Here is a 20,181-nt window from a genome sequence, read left to right on the forward strand (position 1 = left end):
AGAGTAGAGTGAAGGGGCATTAGTGAAACACAGAATCAAGCCCCGTGATACCTGCCCTTTATTGTAAAGGGGTTTGGGGATCCTTGTAGAAGTGCAGAGTATTATTCCATCAGTATCTTTGAGAACTGGCTGTTGCCTTGTTTATCGTAAACAGATTTATTCCGAGTCAGTTTTCACTTTGATCTTTCCCATTTTTAATCCTCCAAAACCTGCACCTAAAAGCAAATTAGTTAAACCCTCTGGGAATCTACAAAGGCAAGAACGGAGCCTATCCGGTGCTGAGCTGTTATCAGGGGTATGGCAGAGGGATGATACCATATTTGCACAACCCTCGCCCATGCCCCCACAGCTCTGGCTTGCGTTACAGGGCAAATATTTACCTGGGGCCTGAACAAAGTCAGCATTTCAAAATGCTGTTCAAAATACTGCATAACTTCCAGTCTTTTCCTTGAACTTGGCTCAGAGAAGGAGAGACCCGCTATCCAGCGCCTGTGTGAGCGGCTCTTGGGAAGTGAATCAAGCAGGGAGACAATGAAGCAGCTGATTTGCATCCTGCTTTTATTCCTTGTTTCTGAAATACGAAGCTTTGATCTCGTCATCGACGAAATCCCAGATGTAAGTAATTTCACAGGGGGGTCTGATCCTGTTACACTCACTGCAGTTAATATCCGAGCTCCTACTGAGGAGTGCAGGATCAGGTCCATTGCTTCTCTTAATAGTTTTGCCTCTACCTCTTAATTTCTTTTTCCTTCTGCTATAATCCTGTATCGTCCGGGTAACAGCTTCTTGTCTTCCATTTCTAGTATTGCTCTTCAATATGCCTATACTAGGGGTAGCTCATGGCCAGACCCTGTATGCCTGACTCAGGCAGAATTCCCATTCTTGTCTGAGCTTTGCCTGTCTTGCTGGCCCCAATCCTGCAGCTGGCTCAGTGTAGCAGCACAGATCCTCTCCAACTTTGGGAGGCTCCGCATGGGCTAAGGTCTTTGCCTGCACAGGTCTGATTGCAGAGTCGGGGCCTTAGACTGTATGCTCCTCCGGAGAGGGAATGTGTGTCTTATATACAGTGTTGGTGCTTAATAATAGACATGTTAGGGACTACAGAATCAGGCCTGTTTTCTATCCACTGCCTTCTGTCACACTCCCATCGATGTTAATGGAGCAGGGCCAATGGGCAGCTCCTTAATACATTTCTAAATGAAGTCATAATTCTAGACCTGAGCTGAACTAAATCTCTGGACCCAAATGCTTTCAGATTCTGGGGGGAGTTCAGATCCAGGTCTGATGATTACAGTTCTCATCCAAACTCTATTATTTATTGGGCACATTTGAAACATTACGGGGCAGCAGGCAGGGATGGTCTGAAGCTCTGTGATGTCTAGTGTCCCTCTCCGGTGTTGATCATAATTAGTCAGATGGAGATGTTTTCTCTTTCGTGGTACAATGTTTTTGTGTTTTTTTTAAATGACACGATGAGATTGATTATCCTGATTGTTCTGTATCAGGTACAAAATACTGGGCCTATTTCCTTGTCGCTTGTGTAAATCTGGAGTAACTCCTTCTAATGTCAAGGAGCCAAATTTTGCTCTCAGTGACACTCAGTGTAAAACCAAAATAACTTCACTGGCTTCAATGGTGTTACTCTGGACCCTGGTGTAAATGAGGACAGACTCTGTCTCAGTCCACACTGGAGATCAGGATTGGGCCCACTGTGTTGTAAATCTGCCTACTGTACTTTATGGATATTTCAGGCCCGCTGAGATATGTCCTGACTTCAGAAGTAATAGCCGCATATGGAGGACAAAAGTGATCGTATTAAATAATGGGATAGATGGAGCCTGGAGATTCATCACTGTGGAAGGGGAGTGGCCCTAGATCTGTTGCCCTGGGAAAGAACTGTGATGCGCAGAGTCATAATTCCTCTCAACTCCCCACTTGCGCCTAGGGGGAAGTAAATTCAAACTAGCACAAAACTGGAGTGATGAATCAAGCCCAGAGATGACAAACTAAAATCTGTCCACAACAAATGCTGAAGTTATGGGGACATGATATGGATTTGTTTCCTACATCTGTTCTGTCATCTTCAGCGAGTGCGTTGCCAGTTCTGAAACAGAGAGCTCGGAAAGTGAAATCTGCCGTGAGGTGCACACTTTACTGTTTCCCTGTGTCTCCTTTAGGATCTGGAGAACTTGTTTGACCTGGAGGTTGATGGATTTCTGTCAAAGCCCATGATGAGAAATGGCAGGTACCAGGTACAGCAATCATAAAATCTAGAAAAGGGGAGGAGAGAGAGAGAGAGAGATGAAAAGAAAAATGTTTTGAAGCAAACAACTGATGTTCTATTCCATTACAAAGGCCATAATTCTGCAATCAGGTGTACTCGAGTGGATCCATGCATGCATGAGCCTGGTGGGTGCTGCTTTGGGCAAGAACTCTGTACAACGCTTGGCACAAGGGGACCATGACCTGATTGGAGTCCCCAGGTGCAACTGCAGTACAACTAGTTAATCAGAACATTACACACATTTAACTTCATGCATGTGAAAAGTCCCTTTGACTTCAAAGGAGCTCCATGCAGAGGAGGGGTGTGCCCAGGTGAATCGGATTGCAGAATCGGCACCAAAATGTCCAGGAAAAGCTAGGGTTTAGGAGATTGGTAATGTAGTATGGGCTCTTCCAGCCCTGCTGATTGACTATTGTTTTCCTGGGTAGGTCAATGGGAAACCAATCACAGGGGATAGCTGCTCAGTGCTGTATGTGAAAAGTAGTTGGCAGATCAGTAGAACTTGTCAAAAAAGTTCCTTTTTTTGTTGTGTGTGTGTGTGACTATACTGCTGATCATTTCATTCTGTCCGTTATTGAAAGAGATGGATTTTTTAACTTTTTCTGTGGAATGATTTTTAAATCAAAAGCTTATCAAAAGAATTATTTATTTAAAAATTAATTTTTTGAAAACTTTAAACACTTTTTTTTAAATTTATTTTGGAGGGGAAAAAAGCCACCTGGCCCCAATCCTGCAAACGTTTAACGAATATGCTTAACTTCGCTACCATGGGTAATCCCGTTAACGTCAATAAGATTGCTCCTGGGACCAAAGTTAAGCATGTGGATAAGTGTTTGCAGGAGTGGGGCCAGGTTTAATGTCCCGTTGAGTTAACCGGGAATACTCATGGTGTATAATGCTGAAGTGCATCCGGCTCTGAGGCTCATTTACACTAACGGGTTATCTCCACGGTGCTGCCGTGCAGACTACGGGGCTGCATATTGGAGAGCATACGAACGCATTGCGCTCCGACTGCTCCAGACCCTGTTGGTGTGAATGGAAAGGAACTCAGCTTGCATTGATGTAGTCCCATTTCAAACAGGGCTATGTTAAGGTGCAGTGGGTGCCTTTTCGTGTGTGCCAGCAGGGTCTACATAAGGCAGTTAGCGCGCTCTACAATTCACACCTCCGTAGTCCACACTGCGGCGGTGTGTAGACAAGCCCTAAGGCTCATTTACACTGCCCCAGGCCTTAACCTGAGTGTAAATTCCCATCTTAAGCCCCCTTCACATTACCAGAGTGGAATAAAGGGGTTTTAGTGTAAATGAGAACCAGACCTATGCACACTTGCAGAATCAGGACCCAAGTGACATGGGCCTGGTTTACACACAGGTTTTTACCAATATAACTATGTCGATTAGGGGTGTGGATTTTTTTAACTACTACAGCTATACCTGCACAATCCCAGGGCCGCCTGGGGGGGGCAAGTGGGGCAATTTGCCCCGGGCCCTACAGGGGCCCCCACAAGAGTTCTCCGAGGCCCCTGGAGTGGGGTCCTTCACTCGCTCTGGGGGCCCCGGAAAACTCTCGTGGGGCCCGGGCTCCCGGACCTTCTTCCGCTCTGGGTCTTCGGTGGCGGGGGGAGTCTTTCCGCCCCAGGGCAGAAGGACCCCACACCACTGAATTACCGTGGAAGACCCGGCGCTTCCACGGTAATTCAGCGGTGGGGAAGCCCCGTCGTGAGTCTTCGGGGCACTTCGGTGGCGGGTTCTGGAGCAGAAGGACCCCCCTGCAGCCAAATTACCGCCGAAGCAGGGGCCCCCCTCCGCCAAAGACCCCAGGCCCCCTGAATCCTCTGGGCGGCCCTGCACAATCCAGAGTATGGATGCTGTTGTACCAGTATAAAGGAGCCTGATACCAGTCTAGCTTATTCCCCTTCCCATAAGAAAAAAAGCAATACCAATATAAACACCTTGATCCTAGTATAACAACATGCACACTGGGGGAAATGGGTTGTACCACTTTAACTATAACAGTTTAAGCGCTACATAACTTATGTGTAGACTAGGCCTAAGATAAGTGAAAATTGGCAGCGGAAATAAACCCCTCAAAATCACAGATAAAATGATCATCAAAAACCACAACAAGCTACATTTAAAAAAAAAAAAAACCCGAGCAATGGAAACTCAAAATGATTTCTGTGAAACTTTCCCTTTGATTAAAAACATCATTATTTATATTGAATGACAAATTTCAACCAGCTCTAGGGGTGAGTCCATTTCCTAACGAGCAAGTTTCCACCTCCCACTCCTCCCTCGTTGTTACAATAGGCCCTTTGTTGGCCATCTCAGCAGTGAGTGCAAAGACTAGCATGAGTCATGGAGACCCGAGGCCCCTTTCTGCCCCAGAGATGGTTACACCAGGTCAGCGCTTGAGACACAACAGAGAGGCAGTCTGAGGAAGTCCATGCTGCTTCTGTTCTACATTCCAGCTGCATCTTTCACCAGCAGAAAATGCACTTCAGTAATAAAATTAAATTCCCTTAGAGATCGCAGTCTGATTTATTTTGAGGGGATAGAATTGCTGCCATCAGATCAAAGATCTCTGGATCCAAAACGGATGGTCTAATAATGTATCTTGAGGTCAGCTGGAAGGGGCTTTTATATATTCCTCTATTCTGTCAGTTGTAAGCACTTATCTGGCCCCCTTTCCTAGGGTACCTGCGCACTTCTCATTCTTTCATATATTTAGCCTCACAACACCCCAGGGAGGTAGGGCAGTGTTTTCGACCTTAGTTTTCAGATGGGGACCCGAGGCACAGAATGGCTTGGTGACTTGCATAGGCTCAGACAAGAAGTCTGTGGTAGAACAGGGATGTGAACCCAGGTCTTCCACGTCTTAGATTAGTGCCCTACCCATTGATACCCAACTTGAGACGCTGTCTGATTTTCAGAGGGTAGGAGCTCAGAGCTGTCTGAAAACTCAGGGTCCTTTAGGGTGTGGCACAACCAAAAATTCATGCCCTACCAATCTCTAGCCACTTTGGAAAATCTTGGTTCTGTGCTATTTGCCGGAGCTGGGACTATGGAGCCTTCTTGCTGGCCACATCCTTGTAACTACAGACGGGCTGAGTACACTGGGTTTTGCTTTTGCAAGACTTTGTTGGCCAGGTTCTGTTTTGCACAACCAAAACAAGGGTTGGTTTGGATCTAGGGTCCATTTCATCCCAGCTACCAACATTTGGAGGGATTAGATAAACGTTTCTGGAGTTGGCCAACTGCTACGAGAAACACGAACAAATCAAACACTAGATCCAGTGAACAGCTGAACACCCATCTCTTGACATTATGAATCCATGGAGGTGTTCCAAATTCAACCCAGCTTGAAATTTTGCACATGGTCCTTATCTTTAAATGGGATAAATCTGTATCCAGCCACCACCAAACTTTGGGAGATTTGAAATCTGGATCTGAATGGTTCAGCTTGGGCCCATCTCTATCTTCTCCTAGAATGACAGAAATGTAGGGCTGGAAGATAGCCTCAAGAAGTCATCCAGTCCAGCCTCCCAACACTGAGGCATGATTAAGTGCACCTAGATCTAAACCACAGCATTTCCAAATACAAACTTGGGCCATGTGTATGTTCAGTGAAATGGTGAAACACCCAATCTATAACTCTTTACAGGATCTCTTTATGAGGTATGTCACCTCATCTACACACCCTGATTTACCTGCATCGCACATAATCCTGCAGTTACCCATGCATAAGTTAACTTAGTTCAAATGTACTGACCTAAACTGTTACCAAACTTCAGGAAAAGAACCACCCATAATTATAAGCTTCTTCTATGGTTTTTGCTGTCTACCTCAATTTGGGCCTTTGTCACATTTAAGGAGCCGGTGTCACTCACATGGGTTTAATTTTTTTAGAGGGTCAAGAGCTGGCCACAAGATGTCACTACTGCTTGACATAAATCCTAAACAGGGATCTTCATATGGCAGTAAAAAAATTAGCTCATTACTATTTTTAAGCCCTGGTAAGGTTTAAATAGTAGTGCTGGTCAGAACTATTTTTTTCTGCAGAATTTTATTAATGAAAACAGCAACAAAAACATCATTTTTGTTTAAATTTTCCATGGAAATTTTCAACTTTTCATAGAAAAAAATATTAAAACTGAAAAATTTTGGCAGAAAAAAGTTTTGGTTTGAGGCAAAAGATTTGGTTTTTGGCCAGAAAGTTTTGTACAAAAACTCAAAATTTTCTGCAGAAAGCAGACCCTTTTCACGCACACACAAACCATTTTGTCAGAATCCCAAATTTCCATCAGAAATTTTTCAGCCAGCCTACTTTTGTTTTCGAAAGTCCCTCGGTTTCAGAGCCAGATTGTCAGTGATGTCCAATTGGACTTATGCTTCACTTAGGCTCAGATACTCAAAGGCACTTGAAATCAATGGGAGTTAGGCACCTCTTGAGGATCTGGGCCTCAGGGACTTTTGAAAATCCACCCCTTAAGCACAAGAAATAAAGTGAAGAGAAGGACACTAAGAACTAAACCCAGTGACTCTCATTGATTCTGATCATCCTGTGAAACAATACACGGACAATATGCTGTTTGATCCCTTTAATAGCTAATTCTTGACCACTAGACTTGTAATTCTCAGGCTTGCTGAAGTCTCACTCTCTATTTCTTTTCTTCCCAGAGAAGCACATTAAACGATGAGGACTCTGGAGAGTCGGTGAGTTTTCTTCTGTGGAGAAAAAAAAATGATGACTGATTTTCCAGTTAACCATTATCTGGAAATCAATCCTGCTGTTTGTTCAATGCCTTGCTTGTATCACTGATCGGGTATTAACCTGTTTTCTTCAAACAGCTGGCTGCTTGCACAATGCTGTTCGGGGGATTGGTACAAGATTTCATGGTGAAATATATTGTACTGGTGTGGGAATACGCACAAAAATGAACAGAAAACATGCTCTCCCTTCCTCCCAAAGGCAATATTTTTATAAACCTCATGGCAAATCATGCTGTTCTCCCTCTCTCAATGAACTGCAATGGTGGATCTTACATCTGACCTGGTCTGCCAAGTTGCCTCCTCCCTCACTTATTTAAGTCTTTCTTGTAGTAAGATGAGGCCCAGAAACAAACTCTTGTGTCAGAGGCCCAGTCTGAGGCCTGAAGCCTGAACCAAAGTACTGCCAGACATTGCTAAGCAAAAGCTGGGCTGTGAGCCAGAGGCAGGCCCCACTCACAGAAGTTGGTGAGAAGAGGGTTGTTAGAAGCAGGTGCATTCACATATAAGTGCTAATAAGAGGAACTTGTGCCAAGATGGCACCTGGACATCCCAATATGAGGACACTCCACAGAGATAACAAGGAACAGGCAGGTGCATCTTAAAGACAGGGTCAAAAGGACAGCATGATGGATAGATCTGTTTGTTTGAAACAACGTGATCAAAGGGGGAGACAGCACCCTTACGAGCCAAGGGGCTGTACCTCAATACGTCAGTAGGGATGAGTACTCTGTCCTATAACTGTATAAAAGTAGGTCCCAGAGTGCACATCTTTGTCTGGCCTAGGGGGCAGTGGAAAGTCCCGCCACTGACTGAGCTGAGTCCATTGCCAGGGGGCACAAATTTGTAGTATGTCTTGTAGAGTCTACGGGAAACTATTACTGTGCTTTGTTTGACAATAAACCTGGCTCGGGTTCCTTCATACCTTACTAGAGTCTGTGGTCTTTGGGGGTTCTCTCAGGGTTTGCTGTGTCAGCTATCTGCGCAGAACTGGGGCAGCACGCAGAGGGAACACACACGCAGCCGACTGTTATCATCATCGAACAAGAGCAGAGCACCACACCGGTAGCTACTGACAACATTTCTCTGAAACACACTTTTTCCAGAAGGCCTATAAATCCCAATCCTCCCTACATGTCGTGTTAGTGAAATACACACGGGGCTTGTCCTCACACAGAGCTGAGTTGTTTTACATTAAAGGAATGATTCTAAACCAGTTCAGTTAAACCAGAGCAAAAGGCTGCAAAGCTTAGTCCTGTTTAAACCAGGCTTATTTTGGTTTAATTAGGAACAGGCTAAAGCTGAGGTGAACTGACCTAAGAGTCTCCACGCGGCTTTGCACAAAGCCATAGACAGAACAATCACTAGCTGGGATTGAACCTGGGACCCACTGCACCAGAAATTTAGCTGTCTCCATCTTAAGCAAAAGAACTTTAGATACTAGAAAGTAGCAACCCATCATGCAATATGAGCTCATGTACTAGGCCAGTATATTACAGTAGTCTCTTGTTAAACGACCTCATTCCAAATGTCTGAGATCTACAAGAGTTGAAGATCCATTGAGGGTGCCATTTTGTAATGAACTGTAGCTAAATACAAACACTGTGATTGTCAGCACGGATTGAACCATCCCTCCATGCAAAACGTACCCGGTGTATCTCTATCCCGAATGTTCAAAGTTATCTTCTCCATTTCAGGTAGCAGGAGATGACAAGATAAGTATTTATAGCTACAAAGTTCAGTCCACCATAACGTCCCGTTTGGTCGACACCATGATCCAAAGCAAAGTGGAAAATAAAGCTAAGCATGCCCAAAATTTGGTGTTTGATGTGCAGATTCCCAAAGGAGCCTTCATTCACAACTTCACTATGTAAGTAGTGGGCAGCTGTATCTATTGTGTGTGACAATTTCAATAATCAAATAAGAAGCTGGTGGAAGGATAAGAGGGAAAGTGTCCATAACTTCTATTGTATATAAAATTTTTCCAAGATTTTTTTTTTAAAGTAAAAGATTCCACTGGATTAGGAACCGATTTGATTCAACTTGATTTCTCCTTAAAATAAAGAAACTCCACAATAGTCTCTGTGATGATCTGTCTGTTTTTTTCTCTCTTAGGAACATAAATGGCATAACATTTACTAGTTCAATTAGAGAAAAATCTGCAGCCAGACAACAATATGCTCAGGCCAGGGCCAAAGGCAAAGCTGCTGGAATAGTAAGGTACAAAGATTTTTCCTCTTTATTATGCTACTGTACTTCCTTTTCCTTTACTAGAATCTTTAACTCCCAGACTGTGAGACTGGTCTGTGTCCTGACACCAAAATAGGATCTCTGGTGGAAATCCCATGACCATGAGTATAGTGTCTTTATTTAGGCCCTGATCCAGCAAAACACTGAAGCACATGCTTAACTTCAAGCCCATGAATAGTCTCATTGAAGTCAGAACTTAAGTGTTTTGCCAGATTAGGGCCTATATATTAAGTAATTATTTTTTGACGTGCTTACCACAAGCAGCTAAGACACTACAAATATAGGGTCAGCATGATGCCTATGCACCACTTAAATCCCATTTATGCTCTATTTTGAGATTTACATGGGACTTAATCAGAACACAGAACTTAGACTGGCTCTCTGCACAAAGGTGACTGGGGCAGGTAGGGATAGCTCAGTGGTTTGGCCATTGGCCTGCTAAACCTACAGTTGTGAGCTCAATCCTTGAGGGGGCCGCTCTCAGGCAAAATCAGTATTTGCTCCTGCTGGTGAAGGCAGGGGGCTGGACTCAATGACCTTTCAGGGACCCTTCCATCTCTATGAGAGAGGGATATCTCCATATATTATTATTATTGTCACGTGACAAGCCCAAGCTTAGTAGCAGAATCACAAGTGGAACCCAGGAGTCCTGATTCAGACTTCTACTTCAACCACTACTTTAAAATTGTTTTTGTTTTTTAAACAGAAACCAGTAATCTGCAAATGTTAGAGGTGGATTCAAAGAGCAAAATTCAAATCTAGATCCTGGTCTGTATTTGGAACTTCTTAGAACTCTGGGTGGAAGTTGAGATCTGGGTTTTGATTTTGACTGTGGTATAGGGTGGAGCCATCTGCAAACTTTAGGTGCTGATCTGAGCCCAGACTCCAAACATTCCAAAGCAGAGCTGGATGAAAGCTTTCCAATGGAACCCTTTTCCATCAAAAACCACCGTTTCGTCAAAATCGATACTTTCTGTGGGCGTCAAATTCTGACAGATTTTCTTTCGGAAAAAAATTGAAACAAAGCTCTTTGGTAAAGCCGAAATGTTCTTATTGAAACTAAACAATTTGATTTTTTGTTTTGAAATGACTTTTCATGTTGACAGTTATATTATAATTTATAATAATAGAAAATCAAAAAGTTGAGATGAGAATAATATATTTTAATTGACTTGAAATTATATTGGCATTTCATTGGGTAGGAAGTTTTGGAATTTGCTGCGTAACGGAGATTCCTATTGCTGACCACTCTATTCCATTGCCTTGAATCTCTGGTTTGCTTTATCATAGAAAGGTAGGCCTGGAAGGGACTTAGAGAGGTCATCTAGTCCATGCCCCCATGCTAGAATTGCTAATCCTCCAGGATTGTCCTGGAGTCTCCAGGAATGGAAGATTTAATCTTTAATTAAAGATCATGTCATGTGATGAAACCTCCAGGAATACGTCCAACCCAATTGGTTACCCTACCCCATGCTGAGGCAGGACCAAATATACCTAGACCATCCCTGATAGGTGTTTATGCTCATCTCTAGCAAGAACAATAGTTAACTTGCCCAGAGCTCACCTTGTGTTTCCACCCTCAAATTGACAAAGCCTCATTGAGTTGATACGTAAGTGTAGTTCCCTTTTATAGGCCAAATTTAAGGCCAAATCACCTATTAGGTCTCCCTGTATTTTTATTAACCCAGGCCTTTAGCAAAAAGCAGGTGTTTTTCTTGAAGCAGGTACTGGGTGAGTGTTCATATTCGGGTATTTGCCGCACAGAGATACAGCTTTGTGTTTTGACAACACCTCCAGGAGCAGTGCCCTTGACATGGAAAACTTCAAAGCTGAACTGAACGTGCCCGGAGGAATGAAGGTCCAGTTTGAAATTCATTACCAAGAAATGATGCGGAGGAAATTGGGATCATATGAGTATGTTATCCCTCTGCAGCCTGGAAGACTTGCAAAGCACCTAGAGGTACAGGAGAGTCAAGGACTACAATGTTCTGTGTTGCTTCTCACCCAGATCACTGCAAGGAGCACATAGTTGGTTGGTTCTCGCAGAAAATACAAGCATGCGTGACAGTTCGTGCAATGCGCTCTACTGCACACTTACATACAACTTCAGGGCTCTTCTCCCTCATGAGTCATCCCACTGAGGTCTGTAGGGGTTACTCATGTGAGTAAGGGAGGCAGATTTGCCCCTAATTTGTATAACACCTTTCAAAATATCCCCATCCCTAATTCCAGAGTGAAGTAGCCTACAAAAGCAGGCAGGATTTTTGCATCAGAAAACTTTTCATTGGCTTCACTGGACTTTGGCTCAGGCCCTAAGCGAATGTTCACTGCTCATGCTCCCGTGTTGTGGAGTATGGGCTGCTTCGTGCTGACTAAGGGCCTGGACATCTTCCCATTGATTGCTACCTTGAATCCTGTTTCCCCGCTGCAGAGTTGACTTGCTGCCTGATCTCCCACCCAGTAGCAGCACCAAGGAGGGCTCCACCAACATTCTAGCTCCAGGGTTGGGACTAAAGGGGAAAGCAATTCCCTTCCCAGTCTCCCCACACACCCTATAGGAGGGAAAAGCAGCTCACTATCCAATCTCCCCCTACCTCCGACAGCAGGAACAGACAACTTGTAGGAGCTGGGGAAGCTACTTGCCAGTCAGTCTTCCCTTGGCAATGGGACCAGCCAGGCTGGTGCTAGGGGCAGACAATCGGGGTGCCAGCTTCCAGGGGGCACTGTGCCGCTCAGGGTTTTCCCGATTGCCCAGCCGTTTGGTTTTATGTAGTTTTGCTTTGCTGACTGGCCAGCCTTTGTTCTGCTCAGAGGTCTGAGATGGGTGTGGGGGAGTGTCTTCTGCCCTGGCCAGCCACCCACCTAGGACTGGTCCTGGAGACCAGAGAGTGAAACAACACACTGTCCAGTCTGCCCTACCGGCAACTTGGATCTAAGGATTAAAGCGAGGAGGAGGGGGAACAGAAGGGAGCTTCCCCACTCTCTCCTCTGCTAACAGCAGCTCCCACTGCATTCCCTGCATGGGGCGGGGGATCAGTATTTCCTTCCACCTCCCCTTCTCCTTTGTGGCGTGAGAGCTCCCCCTGCTGTTTCAATCTGCTCAAACCATTGCTTGGACCCCTGGCAATAGTGAAATAGGCTCTGTTCCCGTGGCAGCCCCTCTGAGGCCGGGTGTTGTCACAAATGTGTTTTGGGGATCGCAGAAATGCCCATGAGACACTGGGGCATTTCTAATGAGGCTCTGTGCTTACTGTCCTCTCCTCTTGCCTGTAGGTGGATGTCCGCATTATTGAGCCTCAGGGACTTCGTTACGTGCATGTTCCTAACTCGCTAGGAGATCACTTTGCGGGAATCACCACCATCTCTAAGGGAGAGAAAAAGGTAATGGTCAATGCAGTAGCTGACACCAAGAAACTGTAGGTGTACAACATTTTCTCTCACAGGGGATAAGATTCTCCCAGTACCCACTGGGATCTGGCAAAGTAACACACGCTCGCCATACAGAAAGCACTTGGAAAGAGGAGATCTGCCATTCAGAATGCAGACATTTGATGATCACACCCTGCACCACATCTGAACTGGTTGATGTGCCAGATACTTCATGAAGACCACTAGTAACTTTGCTGTTGCTGTTGATTTTATATGAAAGGTGCTCATATACTATGGGGATGGCAGCAGTATAAAACAGATAGATAATGAACTACATATAAGGCAGAGCTGATCAATACTGCGCATTAGGAAGTTAGAAATAATCATATGCTGTTTTAGGGCTTGATTACGCATGCACTTATTCTGGAGCAGTTATTCCTGAATAACTCCATGTGTGGACTCTTATTGCAGAGTAAGAGTGCCTTTTTCCCAATTAGCTTCAAGATGGAAGTGAATTAAACTATAAAACCAGAGAAAGGCATGCTTACTTTGGAATAAGAGTGTGCACACATGGAGTTTTTCCAGAATATCTATTCTGCTTTCAATTCACACCACACCTTGTTCCAGAATAACCTTCATGTGTAGACAAGCCATGTTCTTCAGGGCTAGTTGGTTTATTTTCTCATCACAAAACACCGGACAATTTGGTATAACTGGCTTTATCCTCTGAAGAGTGCTCCAATTCTGTGTTGATGGCATTAATATTTGAACATACATACATGGATCGATAGAAAAAGGCCCAGGTCTAGAGTAAAATAACAGATGATATAGATCAAGACTATGGTGTTTTGGCAGGCCTGTGTGTTGGGTGGGGGGAACTTGCTGAGCTGCTACTCTCACACTGTGAGCTGGTCTACACTGTGGGGCGGGGGTGTCAATGTAAGATACGCAATTGCAGCTACACGAATAGCATAGCTGAAGTCAAAGTATCTTAGTTTGACTTACGTGGCCATCCTCACAGTGGCAAGTCGACCGCTGCAGCTCCCCCGTTGACTCTGCTTACTCCTCCTGCCGAGGTGGAATATGGGCGTCAATTTGGGGATTGATTTATTGCATCTAGGCGAGACGCAATAAATCGATCCCCGATAGATCGATTACTACCCGCCAATCCAGCGGGTAGTGTAGACATGGCCTAAGTTTGACCTTACGCAGATGTCTGGTTTGGCCTTTAGATACCAAGATGATGGATGACTTTTAAATAAATAAAAATAGACACTACTACTACAGTCCCTCATATTCATGAGGGTCAAATACACACACAAATACAGTCTATAACTGAGGTTATACTGAAACTCCAGGTTAATCGCAAGTCAGCCCCCTGATATCAATGCACAGCTTCACATCTTGTTTGTCCACGAACCCACTTAGCCAAAAGTTTGGGCTGAGGCATACAGGGTTGTAATTGGAGCAAATTGAATAGCATGAAAATGTACACCTCTACCCCGATATAACGCGGTTCTCGGGAGCCAAAAAAATCTCACCGCTTTCTAGTTGAGACCGTGTTATATCGGGTGCAGTCCAGTACGGCGTACTGGTAAGAGCTGGTACACCGTGCCGGACTGGACCGGCTTCCCTGGCAGTGATTTAAAGGGCCCAGTGCTCCAGCCTCTGCTTTACCGCATTATATCCGAATACTTGTTATATCGGGTCATGTTATATCAGGGTAGAGGTGTATTTGCAAACACATCGGCAAAATCCAGCCCACAATTCAATTCAGCCATGTTCATGCTCTCAACTGTTCATGTCAATGATCAGGTTCTGTGGCTATTTTTGGAGCTTTTGTCTCTGCTAATACTACTACTACTAATAATAATAATAATAGATAATACCGGATAATCCCAAGGAATCCCACTCATGGACCAGAGCACAGAACAAAGCGATGGTCCCTGCCTCAAAGAGCATACAATCTAAATATAGTCATGGGCAAACATGGATAGCTCTGAGTTAACATGATGTTCACTATTGACTATATGTCATTTGTTATTTTCCACTTTTAAAAAGTTGAATTAATCCAATCAGGAAAGAGAAACAATACCATGTGACAAAGGCAACAAATCACGGATAACTAATTACTAATATTCATAGCCCTCAATTTATAGGGAATCTATAGGTTGTCATTTGTTCAGACAAACAATTACAAATAACAAATTCATGGAAATCATGGATATTGTGAAAATCATGGATATCATGCAAATATTTTTTTTTCCTTGCAAACAGGAAAAAAGAACTAAATTCATCCAATGAATTGCTTATGACAAACAGTTTGCCCGGGTCTCTCTGTAATACGGGGATATGACTATGTGTATTTGCACACAGAGCTGCTATCAGTGAAGAAACTGAGCGAAGAAAACCAATGAGCAATCTTTGCTTTGAAGCAACAAAAATCCCTCCCCGTTTTACTCGAAAAATTACAAAGGTGCTCAACAAAAATTGTGTGTGCCCTGCATACAAAATCTAGTCCATTGCTTCTTGCAAGACTCATTCCTAATCTCTCGAAATGATACCATTGTCGTGGGATGTGTGTTTGACTTTGTAATGGAGTTCCCTTGTTCATATCTCACCTCTAGGCCCACGTGTCCTTCAAACCAACAGTGGCTCAGCAACGAAAATGCCCCACCTGTTCTGCCACGGCAGTAGATGGAAATTTTGTGGTGGCGTATGATGTGCACCGAGAAACCAAAGCTGGAGAACTGGAAGTAGGTTTATTCTGTTAGCATATGTTGCTCTCGTACTCCTCACTTAACGTTGTAGTTATGGTCCTGAAAAATGCAACTTTAAGTGAAACGATGTTACATTAATCCAATTTTCCCATGAGATTTAATGTAAATGCAAGGGGTTAGGTTCCAAGGAAATTTTTTGGGGGCAGACAAAAGGCATTATACACTGTACAGTACTGAGGTGGGGAGGTGCCCCTGGCTTACTCCACACAGGCACAGCCTGTTGCAGACAATGATGCAGGCAAGGATGCTAGGAAGCATCTTGCGCAGCAGCAGCGGCAGCTTCCCCCCAGAAGAACAGGCGCCGACTTTGCCAGGGGATGCTCCAGTCCCGCCTCCTCCTGTCTCCTCTCCACTCCAGGCCCACCTCTTCCCACCTCCACTCCACCTCCTCCCTGGAGCACGCTGCATCCCCGCTCCTCCCCTCCTCTCCTAGCACTTCCCTGCCACCAAACAGCTATTTGGCGGCACTTAGGACTTTCTGGGAGGGAGGGGGACGAGCAGAGATGCGCATCTCTGCTCGTCCCCCTCCCTCCCAGAGAGATGCGCATCTCTGCTCGTCCCCCTCCCTCCCAGAAAGTCCTACATGCCACCAAACAGCTGTTTGGTGGCGGGGGAAGTGCTGGGAGGGCAGGAGGGAGGCGGAGAAGAGGAACTTGGGCAATGCTCCCTTGTAAAGTCGCTGCTCTTCCACAGAGTCCTACAAGCAGTGGACAGAGCAGGCAGCCAAACGACGTTATAAGGGAGCATTGCACAACTTTAAATGAGCATGTTCCCTAATGGAGCAGCGACATAACTTCAAAATAATGTGAAGCAGGAGGATGTTAAGTGAGGAGTTACTGTACATAATGCTGAGTCTAGGGGAGACCTAGGTGGGCCCTGAATGTCAAGAGCTTTAATTTAGACAGTAGTGAGAAGTAAGGGGGCCATAAGACAAGTGAGGTAGCCCCTAAAAGCCAAAAAGGGACCAGCCCCACCCCCCCAAGCCTGACTGCAACTCAAGTACTGGCCTTCCCCAAAATGGAACATCAGAAGTAGTTGCCATAGCAGAGCAGACCATCCATGATCCCCATCTCTGGTGCTCTTTCTGTGTTCCATTAGGGCGGGACCAAAGCACAGCATGGCTGGACAACAGAAGTAATCAAGAATCCTGCATCCAACTGAAGTAGCTGGGGGATTTTAGGCAGGCAGAATACAGTTACCTTAACAACAAGTGGCCAGGACCAGCTTCCTGTCTTGGGCAAAAGCCAGCGTCTCTTGCATCGCACTGTTCCCCAACACCATACTGGGGTACTGATTAACCGACTCCAAAGGAACCGGGTCAGAAGTTGTGAGAAGGCAAACTGGCACTTCATTAGCATTATGTTGGCGTGGAGTAGGGTTGCAGGATTGAGTCATTATAGATGAAATAGCTCTTTTACACCATCTCATCTACCCCCCCATGCCAGTGAAGGGGTGTTCCCAAAGCAAGTGAGTCCTTAGAGCCAATTTCTGCTCTCCCTTAAAGCCAGTGGAGCTCAGATACTGCATTATGGTGATGAGTGAAATACAAATGCAGAGTTAGCGACTGATATAACCGTGTGTAGGTGAAAGCAGAATGTGGCCTGTAAAGAGGGCTGAAACCTTTCACTCCATTTACTGTGTTGGGCCATGTGGAATCTTTACAGGAACTCAGATTACCACCGTTTGTATTTTGCAGATTTTTAATGGCTATTTTATTCACTACTTTGCTCCTGACAATCTGGATCCACTGCCCAAAAACATTTTATTCGTTATCGATGTGAGTGGCTCAATGTGGGGACTGAAAATGAAACAAGTAAGTTCCTGATCTGTGCAGACATAAGGCCCTGCCTTCGTGTTCTCCCGTACGTTTAGCTATTGCTTACTTGACTGCCGCATACCTAGCACTTGCCTGAACTGAAAATCACTAGGTCGGATCTTTAGGTCTTTAGTCAAAAGCATCACTGAAGTACTGGGCATTTGCCCGAGTAGAGGACTTCAGGATTTGACCCACCGTATTCACTGTCCTTAAAATGTTTTAAGAAAGAAACAAGGTCATTTGAATCATACTGAGTTCTGAAATAGTAGCTCTCAAAGCACTTTGCAAAGGAGGGTGATTTTTATAGATGGGGGCCATGGAAATACAGAGAGGGGATGTGGACTTGCCCAGCCTCGCACTGCAGGCCATGACAGAGCTAGGACTAGAACTCTCGTCTCCTGAGTGTTGTGCCAATACCAACCCTACACAACTTCCAGAGCAAGGTCCTCTCTGCTCATGGCTTCTCCCTCTCATGATTAGTATTCAGTGGGGATGGGTTGAGGAGGACAAGTTTTGGTTTTGCAGACTCCTTATCTGGATTCTGTTGAGCCAAGTCCCATTTTTACCTGGATTTCCATAGTGCAGAGGAAGCAGGCTGAGAGACAGCCTCATAAAAGGTTCCAGTTTGGGCCCATCACTCATGATATTGTTCACTTAGTTTCTTACTCATTAGCTAGCATTTATAGAGTGCTTTGAATAATGGAAAGAGCTAAACGTACCTATTCTTGTGACCCCTTCCTGTCTCAGACGGTTGAGGCAATGAAGACCATATTGGGTGATCTCCGGCCTGATGACCACTTTTCTGTTGTTGACTTCAACCACAATGTTCGCACCTGGAGAGATGATTTAGTTGCAGCCACAGCAACTCAGAAGGAGGATGCTAAGAAGTACATCCAGGAGATCCATCCCAATGGGGGTACGTGGGTTTGATAACGAGGTACTCTTGGCACTGAGGTACCATGGGGATAAATGCATCAGAAATGCCTCAGACAGATAGGCCACATTTCCCTCTCGCGCGGCAAGACTCACAAGGAAAAGGGGCCTAACGAGGGGGACAAAATGAAGACCCCCTTGCAGAGCCCCCTGGTCATTCTGTTGAGAAAGGCCGGGTGTTCCTTCTGTGGGGCCAGTCCCACCGATCCCATGTCTCAGTAAGAGACCAGGGCAATGGTGCCACCACGCTACCTATCTGTGCCCCCAGGACCTCTGGACTTGGGTCCAGATCCTTACAGGTATGTAGGCACCAAGCTTCTTTGAGCGTCTTGTAAGGAAAGGAGCCATAGGAGTGCAAAGCAAAATGTATTTTAACCAGTAACAGAATCTGGCCCTTCCATAGGAATTTGTACAAAAATTTGGAATTTTTGGTTAAATTTTCCCAAGTATGGTGGGGATTTTTAAATCCTAGGTGAACCCCAGCTTAAAACAGAGTAATACAGTAGTGAATGGGGCTCACTGAATGGACCACAATCTGCTTTCACTCATGCTCGTGTAAATCTGGGACAACTCCATCGATTTCAGTGAGTAACACCACTATAAACAAGCAAAATCTGACCTAATATCCTTAAAGCAATGAACTCCAGTTGGGTGAATTAAAAGGCCATGCACTACACCCCTCAGCATCTATTTCTGGGGAGGCCTTTAACCATCCTTGAGGCCTTTGTCCATGGGGGCTAACACAAGTGCAATCCTAAGATGTATTTCCACTGGAGCTGTGGACGTATTAATGCCATTGGGCAAGGTAGTGGTCAGACCTCAACTGGATACTATGTACAAATCTGATCACCTGTGTTCAGGAAAGGCTCATTCAAACGGGAACAGGTGCACAGAAGGGCTGCTATGGTGATCAGGGGAACGGAGAGTCTTTCCTACAGGAAGTGATTCAATGAGCTTGGCTTGATTAGCCTAGAAAAATGAAGGCTCAGAGGGGATATGATTCCTGTCTTTAAATACATGAGAGGGGTAGAATAAATTGGCCATAAATAAATTTAGGCTGGACATGAGAAGAAGGTTTTCTAATATCAAAGGAGTAAAGTTTGGGCACAATCTCCCAATAGGAGCAGTGGGGGCAAACAACCCAGCTAGTCTGAAGATGGAGCTTGATAAGTTATAGAATGAGATTCTATGACGGCATTAGCAGGGGACTGGACTCAGTTACTCAGGTCCCTTCCAGTCCTATGTTCCTATGTATTATTTTCTCAGGGCTGAGCCTTTATTTCAAGAAGGAACGCTGCGTAGCAAACGTGCTCATTTTATCGCTTCTTTACCAGGTACAAACATCAACGAAGCTCTTCTTCGCGCAATATTCATTCTAAAGGAAGCCAGCAACTTGGGAATGTTGGACCCTAACTCCGTCTCCATGATCGTATTGGTGTCAGATGGCGACCCTACGGTAGGTAAGGATCTTGCATTAGGTGAAGTGAAAGGCCGGTTGAATTGGCTTAAGAAACACAACCAGCACATGGACACTCTACAAGTAAGTTAAGAAAATACCATTGTCCCTTCTTCCGACACCAGCGTGTCCTGCTTCAGACATCATGTTGCCCCTCTGCCAAGTGGTAGTGGAATTCTGGGGCTTTCCAGGTTGGCTTCCTAGTGGATGAGAAATGAGTGACATGGAGGCTGGGTATATCCTAAGGGAAATGTGCTTTATTTACATACATACTTCAGTCCTGGAAAAGAGGTGGTCACAACCATCACACAGGCAATCCCCTCTTCCAGAGATCTCAGCCCAGACTGTGATGGCTGGCCCCAAGACGCTACTCCGTCCCAGGAATTGCCCCCAAATATGAAGAATAAATCAGAAAGGAAATTAAGTTCAGTGGGGTTTGCATCAGGCCCCAACTGCAGAAATTGCCTCAAAGGTCACCCCTGGCTGCTCTACAACTGAAGTTCCTGTTTGGGGATTGGTCCTGC

At 45.0% G+C, this 20,181-nt stretch overlaps 1 protein-coding gene across 1 annotated transcript in view; it reads left to right on the plus strand.

The window, feature by feature from the left end:
- The first annotated feature begins 463 nt into the window (after window positions 1-463).
- ITIH2 (inter-alpha-trypsin inhibitor heavy chain 2) overlaps window positions 464-20,181 on the plus strand; it is a 39,107-nt gene continuing 19,389 nt past the window's right edge. Inside the window, exons 1-11 of the mRNA XM_045028916.1 lie at window positions 464-615; window positions 2,178-2,252; window positions 6,964-6,999; window positions 8,751-8,923; window positions 9,169-9,273; window positions 11,101-11,263; window positions 12,577-12,684; window positions 15,300-15,428; window positions 17,149-17,265; window positions 18,016-18,184; window positions 19,536-19,661. Of these exons, the coding sequence (XP_044884851.1) occupies window positions 532-615; window positions 2,178-2,252; window positions 6,964-6,999; window positions 8,751-8,923; window positions 9,169-9,273; window positions 11,101-11,263; window positions 12,577-12,684; window positions 15,300-15,428; window positions 17,149-17,265; window positions 18,016-18,184; window positions 19,536-19,661 (1,285 nt within the window). The 5' untranslated portion in view covers window positions 464-531. The remainder of the gene's footprint in view (window positions 616-2,177; window positions 2,253-6,963; window positions 7,000-8,750; window positions 8,924-9,168; window positions 9,274-11,100; window positions 11,264-12,576; window positions 12,685-15,299; window positions 15,429-17,148; window positions 17,266-18,015; window positions 18,185-19,535; window positions 19,662-20,181) is intronic.

Source organism: Mauremys mutica, chromosome 1 (genome assembly GCF_020497125.1).
Source record: "Mauremys mutica isolate MM-2020 ecotype Southern chromosome 1, ASM2049712v1, whole genome shotgun sequence".
NCBI lineage: Eukaryota > Metazoa > Chordata > Testudines > Geoemydidae > Mauremys > Mauremys mutica.